General features: G+C 34.5%; 1 protein-coding gene across 1 annotated transcript in view; it reads right to left on the bottom strand.

Annotated features, from left to right (window-relative positions):
* Nucleotides 1-22,320, bottom strand: part of LOC110379299 (guanylate cyclase 32E) — a 102,204-nt gene that overhangs the window by 35,004 nt on the left and 44,880 nt on the right. Inside the window, exons 7-9 of the mRNA XM_064039866.1 lie at nt 18,971-19,061; nt 15,158-15,242; nt 4,385-4,537 (exon numbers count right to left, since the gene is read on the bottom strand). Of these exons, the coding sequence (XP_063895936.1) occupies nt 4,385-4,537; nt 15,158-15,242; nt 18,971-19,061 (329 nt within the window). The remainder of the gene's footprint in view (nt 1-4,384; nt 4,538-15,157; nt 15,243-18,970; nt 19,062-22,320) is intronic.

Genomic DNA, 22,320 nt, shown 5'->3' on the forward strand with positions numbered 1-22,320 from the left:
ACACGAAAAACTAGTCAGATCAGGAGGAGAATAAAGTACCTATATTTTAAGAAAATATTAACCCAATAATTTTATCTGTCAACCTAAATGGCAGTTGAACAAACGTTTTCCCAATATGATTCGACGTAATGAACATTGAACCCACCACAAAATACTTCGGTATAATCATCTTCTTCCATAAGAACTCCATGAAACTTTCCTATGTTTTATGTAACTTTCCGTTTTTCTTTTATTTTTACCTGTTTATCCATGCAACACGTGCTGGTGGCAACCAATCATGTCCTATTGATATTTTGGGAGATTAAAGTGAACGACATATAATTGAAGGAATGTTTCGGCCGATTTTGTGTGAATATAACTGTAATAAATGAAAGAATATATATCGGGTGTTTCCTACCTAATCACATTAAATTAAATAAAGTAAATACCTCTAGTATAAATATGTACGAGAATGAGAACACCTTTTAAGAGTCAATCATTACAGACAACGGAAATTCTCCCTTGAACACTCACAGCTGTCAACTAGTCAAAACATTCAATACTACAACTTTATAGAAAAATTATAAACGAAAAAATGACTACTGCGGCTATACCACTGAATGGATTAGGTTTTTTTTTCAGTTCGCAATAGACTATCATACAGTTTATGTGATAGGATTTAATGTGATTAGGTACGACACACACGATATACAGTTTAGCCACAGTGTGGCAGAACGATGATAATGGCATCCTGGGCGATTGTCAGCCACGTCGCCAGTTCTCATTGTAACGAGATCAGCCAGTTGCGCCGGACATACTATTTGTGCTCGCACATAGCCCAATGGGAGGGCAGTCTGGCACGACCACAGAATCATATCATGAACAGACATAGGTATAGATAGGTTGGACAGGATGGGTCCTTATCTGTGGTGTTAAGTATGAAAATAAGTATAGTTTGTCTCTATAAGTGAGGAATTGTAATACATAGGTTTCTGTGGTCTATGATTTCTTAATATTTGTATTTGTGTAAATTTTCGTATTTGTGTAGCTGACAAACTACAAATTACTGTCTTACTGTAAATAATTCCAACACGTTTAATATTCATGTCGACGATCTCCATTACTATTGCGTTAATGTAGGAATGAGAATTATACCTCTTACGATAAGAAAGATTCTACTATACATGTATATTTAACTATATTTGAGCGGCATTATATAATTTGTATGCCTAACATTTTGCGTAAAATTGAGCTACATTTTCCACTGTAAAACAGTCAATGAATATTCAACAATCTCTTTTTTATGTAAAGTTAAATAGTACTAAAAGGGACTATGCCAGCTTCCACCCCAAGGGATATACTTCCCGCACATGGATAAAAAATATGTTATATTCTGATATGGGAACTATACTACCAGAAAGTTTCAGCAATATGTATGTAGTAGTTTTTTGTGAAAGAGGGACAAACTTTCGCCCTAATAATATTACCGTAGTAGGAAGGTATATTATTTAAGATATGCATTTATACATTCGGGACCTTGAAGGCTAGCTTTCATCCGGCTTTTTTAAATATTTACGGGTCAGGTAACGGCCGGTTCACACATGTCTCCGTTTTACTGTTCCGTTTTATCGTGTACGTTTTTTTTTCGTCGATGGCGTTTTTACTATATACAGAATACTGTGCCATGTGTGAAGTCACTCATACAACTACATACGCCATCGACGAAAAAAAAAACGTACACGATAAAACGGAACAGTAAAACGGAGACATGTGTGAACCGGCCGTAAAACTGCGAGCAACATCTAAAGTTAATTATAAGGCAACGAAGCAGTAAATGGGCTTTCCTCATTAAGTAAGCTCAAGGTCAAAGTGTGTGCATAAGCTCTTAAGTATGACGTGTAATTAAACTTTAACTTTAGCGCATCATATTCTGGTTAAAAGCTGTGTACTTTTGAATGTTTTTTTCATTAAACCTATGTTTTTATATTTTTTACAATAGTAGTGGGAAAGCTTCTTCTATATAGCAAGACGTTATATAATACTTTCACTGGAATTTTACATCTCCAAAAACATATAATTCATAATAACATAATATAACATATAATTAATAATATTATGATTAAATACTGTTATCTTATCTTAATATATCTCAATAATTTGAAATCGAATCTAAAAGGAAAACCTAAAAATGAAAAAAGGTTAAGTATCATTTAACTTTATAGAACTTCACAGACGATGAGAACTCGCCATCTTAAACGTATAAATCACCTAAAGATGCGTTCATTTAAACTCAATTACCAAGAAACTACAACCACTAATTACTTTAATCGCTCAAATTAAACATATTACTCCACTTCAGGAACAAAGTTTATAGGAATAAATCACGGAGGAAGGAAAGATAGCAGAGATGGCATAAGGAAGGTAATTCAGGCGCCTTCTTGTAGGTCAAGCAATGTACGGTAGACGTGATCAGTTACTAGAACTGACAAGAAAAAATCAAAGATTGGTCTTACTTTTTCCCATCGGTCGCGTTTCATATATTTCATATATGAGCGAAGTTAGTAACGTTCCTCGTCCACGTATTCCTTCATTTTGGCGCGCTACTTTCTTAGGAGATTTTGCATTATGACATCTCCGCTAGTCATTTTGTTATCCATGCTTTGGGAACAAAGTTTATAGGAATAGAGATACCGCGGCCCTGGTACATAAAAGGCCTATGACGGAACACGACGATTTTAGTCAGTAAGAGTCTGACACTCCCTCACCGCTGCTAACCCACAGCGGGAGGGGTCATTTGATGATTTTACGTCGATAAAAAAAAATCAACTCGTAGCGCTCGCCTACGCCGTAGCTGGCGTAGCACTTCACCACATTAATTGTAGACGTAGCAAAGTACTACGAAAGTGGTTAAAATCACTTCAATGTAATGAATCCTCGTGCATCGGAGAGCATGTAAATGTCGGTCCTGCGCCTGATCTCTCTCCGGTCGTGTCGGATTGCCGTCCCATCGGGTTATGAGAGTGAAGGAATAGGGAGTGCATCTGTGTCTGCGCAAATGCTTGTGCACTATAATATGTCCTGTATAGTTGGCTGATGTCCTTATATGAGAACTGCCACTCTCGAGGACGACTTCAATAACAGGTCATCATTCAATGTAATGATTTTGCCACGGTTTTGCCTATGGTCTGAACGCGCTACTTCATACTTTTGTTATAGTTATCGGCACGGATATTGAGCCATGACCTTCACCTGCGCAGAAGTGATTTATTGGTTTATTGCCTTATGTGTACAGTGCGCAAAGCGATCTCCACTCTTCCGCCGAGAGCTCAATATCCGTGCCGGTCACTATACAGATAAAGCCTGAAGTGCACCTATACCAGGGGTTTAAACGACTATAGCTTGCTATCATATTACGAAATAGCTCTGTGAAGATAAAATAAATCGCATCTAAGTAACGTAATTTTTTTCTAGACTCTACTCCATCAAAAATTTTACAAACTTTATTTTTTTCTTCTTATTTATTATAAACCCATTTTCAAGAACAAGATCATTACATTATAAACACCCACTCTAGTAGCTGAGAACCTATTTTTAGAAATAAGTAGGTGCTATTTTTATAGCAAAATTTTTATATTTTTCTCTATTTTTGTTTCTTTTTCTAGTTTAATTGGCTTATCTACTTTTCATAGTTATTAGCTCACAAAACCAGATAACCTATTAAAGCTACTAGGCTTTTTTTCTACGGTTAATCTACCACAAAAAAAATATTAATGCGCTTAGGTATTTTAATATTACTACATAGAATAAATATTGTGTTAAAAAATAACTGTAAAGAATAACAATATCAAAGTAACTTTGCATAAGGGTTTTTCCATTGAAGTTTATTTTGAGACACAAAAGAATGTTTTTATAAGCGTTTGGTACGTACTTAAAGTTATGAGGTAACACTCAAGGGATTTTAAGAAAGAAATATGTATTTACAAAGTTCTGTAAAAGGTTCTACTGATAACATTATTTATAAGACATTCCTGAAGAAAAGCTACTCTTTAAAACTGTCTTCAAATAGGACTATAAAGTTGTATTCTATTATTTTTATCGATGGTTATTTAAAGAAATAAATATTGTCTGGAAGAAATTAATTTTATTTATACAACATACAACTAACTTATAACTTAATATATACACTTACTATAAATATAAATGTTTAAAAAATTGCATCAAAAAACTCATCCTCATCGCTGCCCACCGGGAGTGTACCCAAGAGGCTGGCAGCATTGCCACGTTGGATGGATATCACGGACTTTTGAAGAGTTCTCTTGAAAACGCGATATAACCGAATTATACGCAGGCAAAGTCGCGGGCGGAAGCTAGTAGGTAATTTAAAAAATAAAGCTAAAATACTTACATCAAATCCCTGCACAGATCTATAAGTAGTGGGGCGGAGGAGTTTCATGAGAGTAGCGCCATCTGTCGGCGGTAGACCGGAGCGCATCGCCGCCGTCGCCGCGCGCGCCCATAAGATCACCGCGTCGTAGAGATGCGCTGCTTCTATTGGCACCTAGTTAAATAATTGAGGAGATTAATATTATTATAAGATTCATTCAACGACGTTCACTTGTTTTTATATATGCTACCTGTCGAGAAACTCAAGGATCTATCAGACAGGGAGCGGTCACGCGGTCAAGCGATAGTCAGTTTTACATTCGAGCTCCTTCCAGGTCAATTGACCGACGCGTTCAGAATGCCTCCTGTATGAGTATATCTATAACGTAATATAACTCAAAGAACGCAAAACTGACCGCTTGAACGCTTGACCGCGTTACCGCTCCGTGTCTGACAGATCCCTCACTGTTTTACCACAATGGAGCCGCAGTGACACAATAACATACAATTTGAAAAAGCCTAAAAATAAAACAACTTTCAACAAATCATTTTGGTTTCACTTTACACCGTGGTCGCATTGTGCTTTTTATATGAAGTCGAGTGAATGTCCGTGCACCGTATACGGGAAATTCTCAAAGTTGTCCTTTTTTTCGAAAGTAAGTTTATTATATAACTTTGTACCGCACTTTGTTAATATACAAACCATTCAAAGCAAATTGTAAAAGTTATTCATTACAAACGCCTTTACAAAATTAACGCAATATTTTTGCTACAAATAAACACGAAATTAATAATTTAATACGCTGCCTTCTGTTGCTATGAAGTTATAATTTAATATTATCTAAATTAATGACTAATTACCGTGTCATGAGCTATTTATAAAACTATTTGGAAGAACGAAATCAAAATTCAATTTTGTCTAATTAAGAGGATGGAAAGAATCCTTTGAATCAAAATAGATACACTGCAGTGCATTGTAAAGGGAACAATGTTTCAAAGAGTTCTTCTGTATTGGAAAAATCGTAAGTTTATTTTTGTACCCAAGGTAAAGTCTGTAAACTCAAGTGCAGTCAAAACAGTTTTTTTTTTTATCCACGACGTAGCAGAAAAGTTATCCGACTGTAACTGAAGAATATAAAAAAAAATAAGTTATTTATATGCCATTCAACAAATGCTAAATAAACTACCTACATTTTCAAGAAATTCTATTTTAAAACTGTGCCAGATTAATTTCCGTCAAGTGTACATATTTTCCGGTTTTCAAGAAACAAGTTGACTTGGTCAATTTCCTTTATAAATATGATTCTATTTGTGTGACAAAGTATGGACAGAAATAATATCCTGCAGTGCGCCTTGTTACGGTAACCTCGGATGCTGTTATGCCATGAAGAACAAATTGACTAGCGGAGGTGCCATAACGGAGAATCTCCTAAGAAAGTAGCGCTCCAAAACTTTTTTACAAAAAAATATAACCGACTTCCCAAAACACTAAAAAGCAAAAAAAAAAGTAGGTGCATTGGCCTAGAAGTCGGTGTCTAATGGATGTCCTACAGTTAATTTTGCCACCGACTTCTAGGCCGATGCACCAAAATTTTTTTTTTTTCTTTTTAGTGTTTTGGGAAGTCGGTTATATTTTTTTGTAAAAAAGTTTTTTATTTTGAGCTTTTCAGTGAAACGAATAGGTAATATCCACATAACTGGAAAGTTCTCATTGATACGAAGAATATTAGCCCAAACACGAGGTAGTTTTCATTTTCAGTTATCGAGCTCCCTCGACCTTCTCTGGTCTCCATCATCAGGTCAGCTCCAAACCTTCACTGTTGCAAAGGTCTCGTCAATACGAATAATATAAGCCCAAACACGCGGTAGTTTACAGACTCAGATGTCGAGTTCCCTCGACCTTCTGTGGTCTTCATCATCAGGTCAGCTACAAACCTTCACTGTTGAATAGTGCTAGTATCAGGCATACATATGAGCGACAAGGTTGAACCCTATGTATGCTTACAACTTTCGAAAGTTGCCCTCGATTTCTCAGGGTTTCCATCATCAGATCCTGACCTGATGACTATGGGACCAACTGGCAGCTATTCCGCGTCGAGCAAAAAAAGAATCACGTAAATCGGTCAATAAACCTCAGAGTAATCGATGTACATACATAGAAAAAAAAAACATACCGAATTGAGAACCTCCTCCTTTTTGGGAAGTCGGTTAAAAATGCGAGTGTGCGGGGGACGAGGAACGTTTCTGTCTTCGCCTTTATACGCCTTCTTAGGATTCGAACATTTTTTGTGGCACCAAAATTTGTTGACAGATGTCTCAAAGAAACAGAACGCCTAGTTACTTCACTGGTAACTGGTCGTTATGGTCATGCCCAAAGTACGAATTTGACGTAGAAGAATGCGCCTGATCTACCAGCATTATGACATATCCGCTCATCTTTCCTGACGCCGTGGTTATACCCAACTGTCCTACTTACAGCGCTATTATACTGTATTGTTTTTATTACTATCGGCCCATACATTTGGGGAATGACAGTCGAGTATAACACAGCTGTTTTGTTGAACTACTTTTTTTTCGTTTTTCTATCGGATTGACCTACTTTAAAACCCTTTCAGGCTCAATTACTAAAATGGAGACCTAAAAGGTTTATACATGAAAAAAACATTGGAATCCTGTATCGAATGCGAAATTTTTACAGGAATTAAAATATTAAAGAGTACCAACATTGAGAATGGGTTATCTGAAAGATGACATGACTTGAAATAATATTATATTACGTATAAGATACCATCAGACAGAAAAGCGAAGACATACTGAAGACCCCAAATAAAACTGTGATAAAACTTAAGAGTATATATTAAAGTTTAAAGCAAAGATCCTTATCAATAAAGGCAATAAAATCATGCATTCTCAATAATCCTTTAACTAGGGCAATATCTTATAAGCTATATTAAATCCAGAATACAAAACCTTAGAAATGCAATAACAATATTTATATTAAAGATCCAGATGAAATTCTATTCCAGTATTACTGTTGATCGACTACAGTCCCTGACCTACCTCACTGCGTCAGCTTGTGTGGCCCGTTTTAATTGCAATCGAGTGTAATAATAGTAATAAATCATTTTTTTGCTTTAAAACATGGTCTTTTTGGTGTTACGCATATTATAACATAATAGCTTTCGCCCGCGGTTTCACCCACGTCCCGTAGCCGGATGGTGACAAGAACTATCTTTTATTTTCAGAAAAATCGGTCAAGCCGTTTTCAAGTTATGTTGTGACAACGGAGAGCGGGTTTAATTTTTATATTATAGATGAATGAATAAGCATGTTTAATGTTTATATAATAGCATGCAAACGTTCCTAAGGTCAAGTTAAAATTAACATCTAACTAACTGTATTTTGTTAACTTTTATGTATTTCCATAACATTATTTTTATAAATATGTAGCTATTCCGTTTGTATCTTTAAACTAAATTTAAAATTCCAGTATTGCTGTTGATCGACTCTGAGCCTTGACCTACCTCACTGCGTCAGCTTGTGTGCCCCGTTTTAATTGCAATTGAGTGTCATAATACATAGTAATAAATCGTTTATTTGCTTTAAAACATTATATTTTTTGTGTTACGTATATTATAACATATGAATGAATAAGCATGTTTATATAATAGCATGCAAACGTTCCTGAGGTCAAGTTAAAATTAACATCTAACTGTATTTTGTTAACTTTTATGTATTTCCATAACAATATTTTTATAAATATGTAGCTATTCCGTTTGTATCTTTGAACTAAATATAATATTCCAGTATTTCTGTTGATCGACTCTGAGCCCTGACCTGCCTCACTGCGTCAGCTTTTATGTCCCGTTCTAATTGCAATTAAGTCTATTTCCTTGACGTTTGAAGAGGCAGTTTATTTTCTTAGCGTCGTTTATTGATAGTGTGTTTATTTTTATAAATATGTAGTTATTTTTATAAATTGTAGTAAATTTTTTCTGTTTGTGTCTTTGAATTGAATCTAACGCCAAGTTCACCGACAATATAAACGTCAGTTTTCTTAAAAACTGTTTTGAAATTTAAAGGAAACAACTGTTTAAAGAAAAGTGGGCGTTTAATGTTGACAGTGTTAATTTAACTAAAAATGTCTTCTGTCTAGAAAAACTAGATTTCGATAGGAGCTTACCAGATGCACTCGCAAAACCTTTTTGTTTTTACTCAAAATTCCGCAAATCTCTGCACTGAACCAGAGAATTTGGTACATTTTGCAAAATACAATTTTTATTTTTCTGTCGAAATTCTGGCAGACTAGCAAAGTCCGGGAAACACGATAAAATTTGGAGTTTAATACAGCTCTCAAGCTTGACCGTATCTTAGTACTAAGATACGTTGGTAGTAAAAACTTCATATATTTCTTGTATGTACAAAGTTTGTCTGTCTGTCCATCATTTCATCTTGTTCGAGAATATCTTGGAGTGACCTACTTTTAGCCAGTTCGCTGTAAAACTAAAATATTGCTTTACTTTTAAAGTTTTGATTCTCAATGTTTTCTTTGTTTGCATTTTATTGCTTGTATCTTTAATACTTTCTCTGAGATAAACTACTATTACTTTTAACAATTCATAACTATCTTTTTCACAGTCGGGTAATGAAGTATTTTTGTTTTGTTGAGTTCAATTAGAAATTAGTTAATTTCAAAGCAAACTAAATTATAAGTATTTTTTGATAAACATTTAAAAATTTCACCATCTGCTCGAGGGATACAGGGGACGAGGGAAAACAAGCCTATTGTAATATGTGAGTTGTACTACTGCTAGTTTCACCGAAATCCACCAGGTAGTTTAAGAAAAACAAACGTCCATACATGTATACGTCCATTTATAATACAAGGATATGTAGTAGACCTTTCTAATACCACAATATTTATCTACCACACTTATAAATTCAAGGATATCTTTTCAAACCAATCCATCCTTTATCTACCACACCTAGAAATTCAAGGATAGGTATCTTTTCACAGCTATTCATCCTTCATGGACCACCATAGACAAAAGCTTGCAAAAGGAAGGTCAGCGCGGAGGTTGAATGCAATCTGTCATGTCTCTCACGTAGCGTCAGCAAACAAGACGGGCGCAATCCTGACCTGCACAACTCAATTTGAGTTGCACTCCGTACATAGTTGGAGCTGTGAGGACGCGTTTCCACTGTCTCGTGACGGCGTAAAATTGCAATAATCTGATTTGTCTACTAGCTATTTTTCACGTATTCAAGGATGTACCTTGGGAATTTCAAATGCTTTTTGATTTTTGACTACATCATACCTAGGTAATTAATGATTTCACTTTTAAACCGAATGTCCAAAAAAGAGGAGTTTATCAATTTGGATGTCTGTATTCTTTTTTTTTTGTAGAGAGAACACATCCCGATAACTACACATAACGATAACAATACATAACCGATAAGGGAATGTCATAAACAATAAAAATATTAAATCATCGAACAACATCACATTGTTTTCCCCTAACACAAAACAACTGGCGAGAAACAATAAAATATCGCCCGTTCGATAACACCGACACGATATTATATCACGCACGGTACAATGGGAACACGCTCTTACGTCACGTTTATGAGAGCGCTTTGACGTCCTATTTGTTTGTAGTTGACGTTTTACTTATTATTTACCGTGCAGTCATAAAGTTGGTGGCGGGAGGGTATGCAAATGTAATATAAAGCCTGGTTTGTATAAAAGTTTAAGTTATATGACACTTTTGTACATAGTATTCTGCGTAAATGAATATTTACTAACAAAAAAGATTTCATGATCTATTTTTGTATTATTTTTTTAGAAGATATTGAAAACTTAAAAATAAAGAATAGCGCGTTGTAAATAGGTTCAATCTGTTTCTTGGCATCAAATATCAAAATAGGTATTGAGATATTGCTGATTTTTGCTCATTAGGTATTTAAATATGTCACTTGCCTACTTTTTCGTTAAGTCAATAACCTCCCACACTATCTAATCTTAAGTCTAGTATAATTTATATCCATTTAGCCTATGAATCGAATCATTGTAACCCACGCTAGATTACAATTTAGTAATAGCTTCTAAATATTACTACTTAATTGAATTGGCTGAACTAAGGGGAGCCTCGATGTAAATCATAATTATTATCTTGGGCCCTAACCATCAGTAGCTTGGACCCTATTTACGATATCGATGGCTATCTATGTTATATTTTTACAAGAATTAAAAAATGATAGAATTGGGTTCTGGTTCTCTTGGTTATCTTTTAGCACGCTGGCTATTTTTTTTTTAAATATTCAATGTACAAGAGCGGATTCTCTGCAGATTTATTACATGTATAGATATTTTTATTGTTAATATTTAAAAAATGTGAAAATAAGTAAGTTAAACGTCATTATCATTGCCACAAATAACGTAGACTTTATTGCTCTTCTAACACAATTGAATTCCATAACCATACATGCTATGAAGAAACATAATTGTATTTTAAGACCTAAAATTGTAACCATATTTCAAGCAAATAAATAAATTCTAATTTTAATACAGCGGAGTACAGAAAACCAACTTATTCACATTCATAACAACATAATAGTAAGGTCACGCTTCTAACAACGCTCTGTGCTCGTATATTTCCCGTTGCCCCACTAACAAAGGGCCTGTCCATCAGACTGTTGATTCTGACTTCTTAAAGAAAGGCTGTATTTTCTTCTTGAATATGGAGTACTTAAGTTATTTCTCTTGTTATGGAGAAATTAAAAGAGAATATTGCTTTTTATAGAGGTAGTTTTTGTTCAATGGATGTTTTATTGTCTCTAAGTATACTTTTTATTTCATTACTAGCTTTCCGCCCGCGGTTTCACCCGCGCCCCGAGATAACTGCTTCCCGTGGCCGGATAGTGACAAAAACCTATGTCCTTCTCCTGGCTCTAAGCTACCTACCTGCAAATTTTTAGCTAAATCGGTTCAGCCGTTCTTGAGTTATAAGTGGAGTAACTAACACGACTTTCTTTTATATATATAGATTGATATATAAGATATATAAGATAAGATATAAGATAAGATAAGATAGAAGATTATATTTAGAAAAAATGGCAATATCGGTTAGTAACAATAGTATTTCGGTGCCTAAAATAAAATACCTATATTTAAGAAACATTATTAAAATTATATTGTCTACATCTAGTCGTCTCAATTGAAGTGACAAATACAGGCAAATTCCACTGTCTCATTTTGTAGTATTTTTCCATCATTGCAGACTTGAACGAATATTATTTAGACGTAAATAATATCATGACAACTAAGCCAAAGTCACCTTTCATGTCAGCCAAAATAAACAAGAAAAATCTTTACGAGTTAAACAAAATAGGTAACATCAAAATTGTGCAAAATTATGTTAATGAATTCAACGACATATATTAGCATATTTTTTTCACAAGAAAAGGGATTTTTGACATATTTTTATCCTTGAGTTTATGTTGAAAGTCAAATTTGAATTGACTGCATAAGTTGAAGAAAAAATGCAATTCAATGTCCATATTATGACTCAAAATGAAGTTGCCATTTTGATTTTAACGTGATCCAAAGCAAAAAGCATCTAATACGGTAAAATTCTTGTTTATTTCATATGTTTATGTTTGTTTATTTGAACGTTCTTATATTATGAAGTAACGGTCCGATTAAGACAACACTTTCAGTATTAGATGGATTATTTATCTACAAAGATTACCTTTATACCTGAGTGTCTGAAATAAATATACTCACATGGGACTTGTGCGAAACTGCAAGTGGCAGCTAGTTTTATTTATAACCATTTTAAAACCTTAACTTTCTAACAATATTACTAGGTACAATACTCTACTAATAATAACGAAAGAGCAATTCTCAGAGAGAGATAGTTAGCTATATAATGACGTCATACAGTAGTTACGTACTAAAGACCTATCCCAACAGCTGCCAAGCATTTGTTTGACATCATAAACCCTCTCGGAACTACTCGAGTTTTACAAATATCCGTAGTGTTTAAACTATAATGTTCATTTACTTTGTAACAGATGTTTCAATGTAAACTTTTGGAAATTTAATGAACGTAATACTGTGTTGTAATATTTGTAGTTTTGTACTCGGGTTGTGGTCATTTGGCGGTTTGAAATCCTCTTTATGCTCAAAGGTAAGTTAAAATATGATTCCTGATTTGCAATGGTATATATAAGGTACCTACAGATATACTTTTATGAAGGTTGACAAGCCATTTATTAAATTCACAATTTAGACAGTTTACAAAGGTACTCAATCACATTGTAAGTATCTAACCATATTTTATCCTAAACTTATTTTGAATGTCAAATTATTTGTTAATAAATTTCAAATTACATAGTTATAAAAAAATATTGATCAATATACAAAAGTATACAATTACCTTATGAAGATATGGGAAATTATTCCTATAGAAGCCTTGTACGAGTCTAATAAACTTGTTCTATAATTATCAAATACGTATCAAATTGCAAGCACAACGCTTCATCTGTGCGATAGCTAAACTAGGAACGCATTTCCCATTTCACAGTTAGTCCTGATGAAATATTTGCCATACCGATGTCACACCGATTCCAAGCTAATTTGAACCGGTAACAACCCGGTAGCAACGCGGTAACAACCCGGTAACCTACTTACACGATGCTAACGGCAAAAGCTTTTAACTCAGTGTAAAATAAACTACCGTTAAAATATCAGGTAATTGCTCTTTATAAGCCGTATCAATGGTTATCGGATTTCAAAATAAATGGGAACTGATTTCGAGTGAATATAGTTTTCCAATTGATTTTATCAATGGTGGCTTTTAGAGATTAAAAGTGATTAAACATGCAGCAACGAAGTAGCAACTCGACTTTATATATTTGGATTTAAAATATGAGTAGTGACGATCCGTACTGACAGACACAGAATATTGCTACAAAGCAGAATAATTTTGAAAATTTCAGCAACCTATTGGTTTTTAGATCTGTAATATAATGTGTACTTAGAGATGGGTGACTGAGAATATACTCAGATACGAGTAATTACGGTCTGGTCGCTACGTGAATCTTATTTACTGGCTTTTTATTTATTTGGCCTGTATTACCTAACCAATAACTATTGAATATTACAAAAAAGTCAAACCCAACACACAAGAACACATAACACAAGAATCGAAACAGACTTAATAATGAGCCTTCGAAAGATACTTCCTCAGACAAATAACACAGCAAAACAGCTACTAGAAGTTCCAACAAGACTTGAAACTCGAACGTATTACATCATCGGATCTATAACAACGCTATCCTTTCCCGATAAAGGAAGTATGGAACAAGGCTTCAACTGATATCGCCTTGAGATAGGTCAGGTCGAAGCCCTGCAACTAGGCCACATCTAGGAGTTGTGCACCATCTAGACGTGTTAACATCGGTGTAGCCATGGAGTAAGGAAGTTGAGTGGAGATGCTTTTATGCAGGTAGGTCACGCGCCTTCTTCTAGCTAGGTCAAATACGCACCGCGGGCATGACCCAAAACGATGAGTTACGTGTGAACTAACGAAGTGTTTGCGTTCTATGGGACAGATTATCGGTATTACAAAAAGTGATCGGGTCCAAAGAAGGCGTATAAGGGCGAAGACAGTAACGTTTTGGCGCGCTACTTTCTTAGGAGATTTTCCGTTATGACACCTCCGCTAGTCATTTTGTTCTCCATTGGTTTAACTCAAATTGCTGCTTATTGCGGTGTTGTATAACTTGTATGTGGTTAAACTTGTGTAGGATTTGCATAATGCAAGGATAATATGTGGGTATTATAGGATTATTATTGTTAACGAATTTTAACATAATCTGACTACCATAATTATATAACCGCAATTTGAAGCACTTAAAGCATTATCTTTTTCCAATATTATTTAATTTTACTAGGTATATTTTTATTATGTTCTCTAGCTTTCGATTTTAATTATCTATTCTACGTAAAAGCCTGGTTTGGAACAATTTAAATTGTTTTAAAAATATATTTTCTAGTTGAACTTTTTTTATAACAATTTTCCTCAAAATTCCTTAGCTTACCTACACAAATAAAACCGTAAAACCACTCTACGCTTATTTAAGCAATACAGATTTATACAAAATAGACGTAGTTGCAGCTACATACATATAACAACGAAATTCCATCAATTCAATTGTTCGCGAACAAAAAATGTTTACGCGTCGGCGCGAGTCCACTGTTAACATGTTTTGCGAATATTTCCAGCATCGTGTGAAGTTTTACGGACATTTTTAGAAATGTTAGCACACAGTGTGTTACTGTTTGATACAGCGAATAAACCAGTTGATACGTATGCGTGCGTCACAGTGACACACACTAGTGGAATTTCGTATAAAAGTTATAAGACTATGTGACCTGTCATCAGTTCACCAGTGGGCAGTCGGTGCAATTTAGCCGAAACGATGGTAAAATAAAAAGGTTAAAACCTTTGTATACAGTATCACGTTAAACTGCTTAAATGCCGCTAATTAGAGAACAATAGAAAATCAATTGTGTCTCACGTGGATCCACGCACCGGCATTCAAAGGGTTCTTCTTTTTCCTCCTGCCCTGTTCCCAATTTATTTGGGGTCTTCCATTTTCGTCTGTCACTCGTCATACTGACACTCACTCTTATTCATGTCGTCTTTTAGGCAATCAATCCATATTTTCTTAGGTTTTCAAGTCCTGATTATTTATTTAATATGTTATAAAAAGAAGATGAACTTACCCAAGCAGTATCGAAGAGCATGTGGTAGTTTGGTACGCAGAACGGTGGAGCAGCCGACATCTTCCTTATCATTTGACACAGCATCCTGAAAAAATATCATTCTTTTACTATTGTTTATAACAAAAAAATATCAGCCTTCTAAGTAAGACAGAAAGTTTCACAACCGGTCATAGGTTTCAGGTTGCCCAGGTGACAGGGTTGAGGAGGTCAGATAGAGCATCGTTTCATGTTAGACTGAAAGTCAATCCAATTATAATTGGAAAAAGACTGGGCAGATGGTAATATTTTGTTTTCTTTTAAGTAGATTTTTTGAAAGAAGCACATAATTATAATATTTACTCAGAATTTTACTAACAATTTGTGTGCCCCTGCACATCGCTGGCTTAACTATTAAGGCATAGTTAGACCGATGGTTGTCTGAGCGATTATTTTGAAAGTTATCTTGAATCCAATTTACCCTGTTTCTCGGTCTGATACCGGCCGGATACCTGATCATTATAATGTGCGCACTAGCATTCAACCCCATACTGATGTATGAGCCCCTACAAACTATCTACCGACCAAAAGTTTTCAAAGCCTCTTACTAAACTTCAACCTCTGTTAATAGGCAAACTATTGGAAACAGTAATCAGGCTATTCTTGGAACTCATCCTCTGAGCCTTTATCCCAACTATGTTGGGGTCAGCTTCCAGTCTAACCAGATTCAGCTGAGTACCAGTGCTTTACTAGAAGCGACTGCCTATCTGATCTCCTCAACCCAGTTACCCGGGCAACCCGATACCCCTTGGTTAGACTGGTGTCAGACTTACTGGCTTTTGACTACCCGTAACGACTGCCAAGGATGTTCAATGACAGCCGGGACCTACAGTTTAACGTGCCATCCGAAACAATCAAAGAAATTCTTGTTAAAAAGGCATATTATAATGTTAATGATTATTTCACAGATAAACGCAGATGGCAGCTCTGAAGTGGAATAAAAGTGCTTTATTTTATTTTGTATTTTTCGGTGTTTTAAATTAATAATTGATGAAATTGAAATTGAATTGTATAATTGTAAAATAAATTAATAATAATTAAATTGTAATAGACAGCTGTGTTGCTGGGAAGTTTGTTCTTCACCGCTTCTTCTTTCCAGCCATAACACTAGGAAGTGGTGAAAGGGGGGCGTTTTGGGGGTGCTGTCATTCATGTAAAATTTTGACGTTAAAAAGTGCTAATCGTATTAGCCTAATTTAATAAATGATTTTGACTTTGACTTTGACTTTAACCTGTGTTAATAAGCAAACTATTGGAAACAGTAAATAGGCTATTCTTAGAACTATTCACATGAAAACTTTTGAGTGTACTGAAATAAGCCTTTCCTAACTTTTCCCATACGAATGAAATGAGGTGTAGTTTCCTAACAGGCCCTTGAACACGATGAGTTTACTTCAGAACCAGGTCATCTAGGACAATAACCTGAAGATATAAATAAACTTGGTTATTGTAGTTTTCTGCTGAAGTTATTTTATTGTATTGTAGCAGTGTCAGGATTAGTGTTCGTGCTCTGTTTGATGAGCGTTAACACTGTTTGTAAGGAGATACAGTTTATATTTAAGGTGTTTGCAGTTGTGATAATAGTATTTGTTTTCTTGGTTTTTATTTTGGAGTGGCAGTTGTTAAGTGAAGTAAAGTATATATCGAAACGATGGGTATAGTTTCGTAAATTATATATTAAATCAATTGTATTTTATTAACAAAATTGTTCCGTTGTTGCTAACAGTGAAACGCGCGCCAACAAAACTCGGTAGCGCGTCTTGGAAAGAAATATTTTCCTGCTCTTTGAATAAGTTTATGAGGACTACTTTGTATGTATTATGTTATAGTGAAAGGTAATAGAAGATAATATGTTACCGCACTACCGCTTTGGGAGATCTAGACACACGGCAGTGTGTCCGCCAAGTTCGAGCAAACAAAGCGACACACCGGCCGTGGTTATGTATCTATAATATGATTGCTGTGTTTGTGATAAGTAAATATTTTTTTTATTTTTTTTCGTTTCAATAAACTTAAGTACACCACAATATATCAAAAGTATATCCTCAGCCTTGATATTTAGAATTCACAAAATAATACCAACAAATAAACGCACTTGATATAAATCTTGCGCCGCCTACGACTACGCTTTTACTACGCCGTAGCAATCGCAGCGCCTACGCGTACTACGACTGCGTAGTAGCTATCACGTAGCTTGTAACCTTTTGAGTAGCCGCACGAAAGTAAGCAATGAGAAATATTACTTTTTAAATAAATGTTTTTTTTCATTCTATTATTTATTTTTGCCTCTTGTAAAAAATATCCCCAATTAATAAATATTACGACTTAAGAAGTTTCCAATGTTGAATATTTCTGTCCTTTGTTCTGTGCCTATTGAGACAATATTTACAATTCACTCAGAGCTAAACTAATACCCCATATCATTCTCAAATAATATGTAATTTATCTTCATAACGAACAAAAGGAATTTCCCAAGAACGCTTGAAACCTACTTACATTAATTAAAGATAGTTATCCTAACCTAGATGTTCTCATAATGTTAAAATATTCAACAAAGTTGCCCAAAGCGAAAATTCTTTCCATAGAAAACACTAGGGCCACCAATCCATAAAGCAACCGGGTCAAGCACAGCTTAACCTGGAAGATTAGCCGATCGCACTGAAAGCACGTAGCTTCTTTATATAAAGGAAAAATATATTAAAATATATTTATTTGCATTCCATAATGTTACAATTATAAATGTTTTTATTTTTAAGCTATTTCTACAATGTACACACTATACATATATACAAACTTAAACTACTTATCTATAAACAAAACTAAAAATAAAATACTATATACAAAATAGATATAAACATAAAATATAAAAGAGCATCGATCAGGCGTCGAAGTATTCCTCCGCATCACTGTCCTCCGGAAACGTGCCCAGAAGACTGGCTGCATTGCCACGTTGAATGGCAATGCTAATTCTTTGTCCGAAGAATAAGCCAGCCCTCTGGTCACGCGAAGCGTCGACAAGCCTTTTCGCGATGTCCTTATAAAGTAACCGCGAACTCGGGCCCCATGGTCCGAGCGTTTCGACCCCAAACGGCTCAAAAGTATAGTTCCCAATAAGGTTACTATACTTGCGCCGCTTGGTGGTCTCTGCAGAAGCAGCAGCCGCACCAGCATTAAAATCAAATTGAGATGAAAAAGTAATATTTAAAAAGAAATAGGTCGGCATGTATGTGGGTCACGATGTAAAATTTTTGGAGCATACGAAACACGTACAGGATAATTTTTATTAATGTTTATACGGAAATTGTGTTAAATATTGTTTCTTTGTTTCAAGATTTTTTAACCTACTTCAAAAAAGAGGATCACAGTTTGCCCTGTATATATATATGTTTGTGCAGGATTATCTCACGTTTGGTTGAACTGATTTTGATGTGGTTCAGCATCATGACACTACGATCTTTTGGAGATGGTTAGATTAGCTACCTTAGAGCCTATGCACACCATATATTTTAAACGATCCGTCGCGCGATTTTATCCTACAGAGAAATTTGTTTTCGTTTGTATCACAAAACACGCGCGTCGACGGTGCGTTAAAAAACATTGTCTGCACAGGGCTTTAGATTCCATCACATACAAGGTACATTCCATAGTTACATACAGGTGAAACTAAAACATGCGGATAAAATCTATTTAAACTAAAAATATAGTAAGTTACATACAGGTCAAACTAAAACAAGCCTGTTAAAACTGATTAAGGTAAAAATCTTCTGATATACTCACTCGTAGTGTGGGTTGGTTGGCAAGGAAGGTGTGAGACGAAGCACCGCGCGGAATGCCACAACATCGTCACTGCTGTTCTGCCCCAGATATTCTGGTAAAAAATAATAATAAATACCTGTAATGGACTAGTTTAATATAGACTAGTTACTTCAAGATCATTTAGACGATAAGAATATAGAATTAGACTATACACAAACCAACGCAGAGTATCTTCCAAAAAACGTATTAAAATATAATGGGATAGCATGTGCATTCGTTCGTTTCATCTATTGAAAAATGAGCAAGAATTTAGTAGTAGTATATAATAAAGTACCTCATTGAGCGAGGAATAAAGTGTCAATAAAGATATTTTAAAGTTATATTACGAGAGCTCAGAAAGCAACAATACTTCGAAAAGCTACTACAAAATACATTTATTATTTATCTTTGTGAATCGAGATATTTTTCATAAAACTCGCAACGAAAAAATAAATGTATTCCGTAACCATAACCACTTGAAATCTCAACAACCAAGTATTGTTTGGAAATAGTCATTCAAAACTTTTCACAGAAATAGTTAGGGTTAGTTTATTTTCAAAAAGTGTCCATTCAGTTTTTTCAGTAAAAAAATAATTCTACATTGTGCAGCAGACTTTAAAATTAGACAAAATCTATGAAAAAGTTACATTATCGTGAGTTGTCTATGCTTATATTATAAAACTGAAGTTTCTTTGGTCTTTTGTTTGAAATTATTTATTTATTTAAACCTTTATCTATTATTTGGCAACTGTGGCGCATTGATATATAGCTTCAACTAACATATAATGATATATTACCTATTATGTATATTACTAGCTTCTGCCAGTGGCTTCACCCAATCCCGTGGGAACCTCTATAGCAAAAACTAGCCTATAACCTTCCTCGATAAATGGGCTATCTAACACTGGAATATTTTTTTCAAATCAGACCAGTAGTAGTTCCTAAGATTAGTGCATCATTCAAGCAAACAAACAAACTCTTTAGCTTTATAATATTAGTATAGAAATACATAATCTTGTCAGTAAATAAAACTTAATCTATTTTATTCACACACAGTTGTTCAAAATAATCTCGTACCATTTCAAAAACAATACGTAAAACGTTTAAAGAAAAAATAAACTTGAAGGCACTCTCCGTAGTTGTTAAATAGGCCAGCACTTGGCCTTAATGTCACATCCGAGGATTTCTCACGTTATATATCTTTATTATATACCAACAGGTATAATTTATCATCCATCTTTATGTTCATCATCCATCCATTTAAATAAAGGTGTCCAAATTTTCTCATACGCTTCCAAAAAGCGAATTCTCATTATGAGACTTAAGTCTATTTATTTTAAGTTCAAGTTTGTTTGCACTATTTATCGTTACTGGTAGTAACCTGTTACTTATAAACTAACTGCCATTATTATAATGTCCTATCTATTTATTGTTTTTCATACATGGGATTTTTGTTTTCTTTTAACGACGTCAAATATCATCAAGTGACCCCTCCCGCTGTGGGTACCTCCTTACCTCCCCACTCAGAAACATTTAATGGCTTAAGTCACTCCTTAGTGATGGAACGTCATACAAATCCTTCACTAAGGAATGGCTTAAGTAACCATTAAATGTCTCTGAGTGCGGGGGTTACTGTCTAAAAACCACCGCGTTCCGTCGTAGGCCTTTTATGTAACTCTTTCGAACAATCCCGCAGCCCCAGTTTCATACACGGGACTTGAAATTAACTGTATAGGGCTAATGTCAAATTTCTAACTTTAGTAAGCAAAAACTTACATCGATACAATATTTGAAACCGGCTGTTAGAGAAATCTACAAAGGCTCGCGGACTCGTGTCAAATTAAGGTCAATGACCGGGAAGGTAAAAGTCCGTATTTAATTATAAAACCTTTCAATTTGATCGCTCAAATAGATTATTTCGTAACAAATTACAAAACGAAATTGGTTATCGGACCAACGAAGTTCCGATTAAAAATTCATTGTTTTAAGTAACTTGATACAAGTATTTTAAGCCGTTTTTTTCTGAGAATTATGAAGAAGATATTTTTTAAGCTGAGTTAAATGTTACTAAGCTTGGATTAAGTATACTCTTAAGTACTTATATTTAAAAAAGACGCGATCTAGTTTTTCTTTTGCTCATAGATCCAGCGTGTTATCTTATTATTTTAGGAGATTATTTATTTTTATAACAACATTTTTAGCCTGTTCTTTTTAGATTTTCATTTATTTTTGTGGTTCAGAAAATTAAGTGGTTCTATTGTTTTTGATTTTTAAACTTTAAAATTAGTACTAGTTTTTCCCTTGCCATAGAAGTAGGCTTTGCTTTTATTTGGCCCAGTTTCTTTTAAAGAGAATGGGTATTTTAAATTGCTTTACAGTTAGTCTACGGAGAAATTAAAGTTCTAAATTGAATAATTCTTTTTAGTTCACAATTCTACGACTAGTATGAGAGTAGAAATATAATAATGTAACTGTCAAAAAAACTGTATTTTTGGTAGACTACCTTGAGACGAAATACAGATCTTTATATATTGATTTAGAGTGTCCATTAGCATAATAGGTACCTATGTACCTGACAGTTGTAATATGAGATTTAACCAAATCATAAATAAGGTAAATATAGTCTAATCAATCTATAACTCCTTCTATTTCATCATCTGTAATATCATATAACCTTAATATTATTTAAACACTTGACCCAAAAGTTATACATACAAACCAGTATAATACAGAAGTGTAAACCTATTCTAATAGTAAAATACACGAGCTAAGCTAAACAGCATTTATGGTTGGCGCCGCGCGGTCCAACGGCCACGACATTAGTTCAAATGAATATATTTTACAGGCATGTTATGGTTAGTTGGTTAGAAGAGGAATTCTAGCACTACTAAATTCCGTGTTTCTAAAAGCAACAGAAAGTCAGTTTAGAATTTTTGATTTTGTATAGGTCTGCACAGAAAACTTACGGGTTTGGAGCGCGTTGCGTCGAAAAAAAACTTTAACTTACTTTATAGTAAGTTCAACTCAGTCGTGCGCGCGGCTCTATGTGTGGGTAACCCTTGTACATATACAGTGACTTTGTGTGCGTGACAAGAGGTACAGTCGGGTACAAATACAGTTATTTAGGGGTTGTATACGGCTGTTTAAAGTACAGTTATTACGTAATTTAGTTTATTTATTTATAATGATTCTGTATCGCTACTTGAAAAATCAAATGATGAATTTTCGGATTCGCTACTTTCACCAATGTTAATTATAAATTCTGACTCCATGTCAAAATGTCTATAGTATTCTTCTTTTTTCTTTTGTACATGTCGACAAGTATTACCCAA

This window comes from Helicoverpa armigera, chromosome 2, assembly GCF_030705265.1.
Source record: "Helicoverpa armigera isolate CAAS_96S chromosome 2, ASM3070526v1, whole genome shotgun sequence".
Taxonomy (NCBI): domain Eukaryota; kingdom Metazoa; phylum Arthropoda; class Insecta; order Lepidoptera; family Noctuidae; genus Helicoverpa; species Helicoverpa armigera.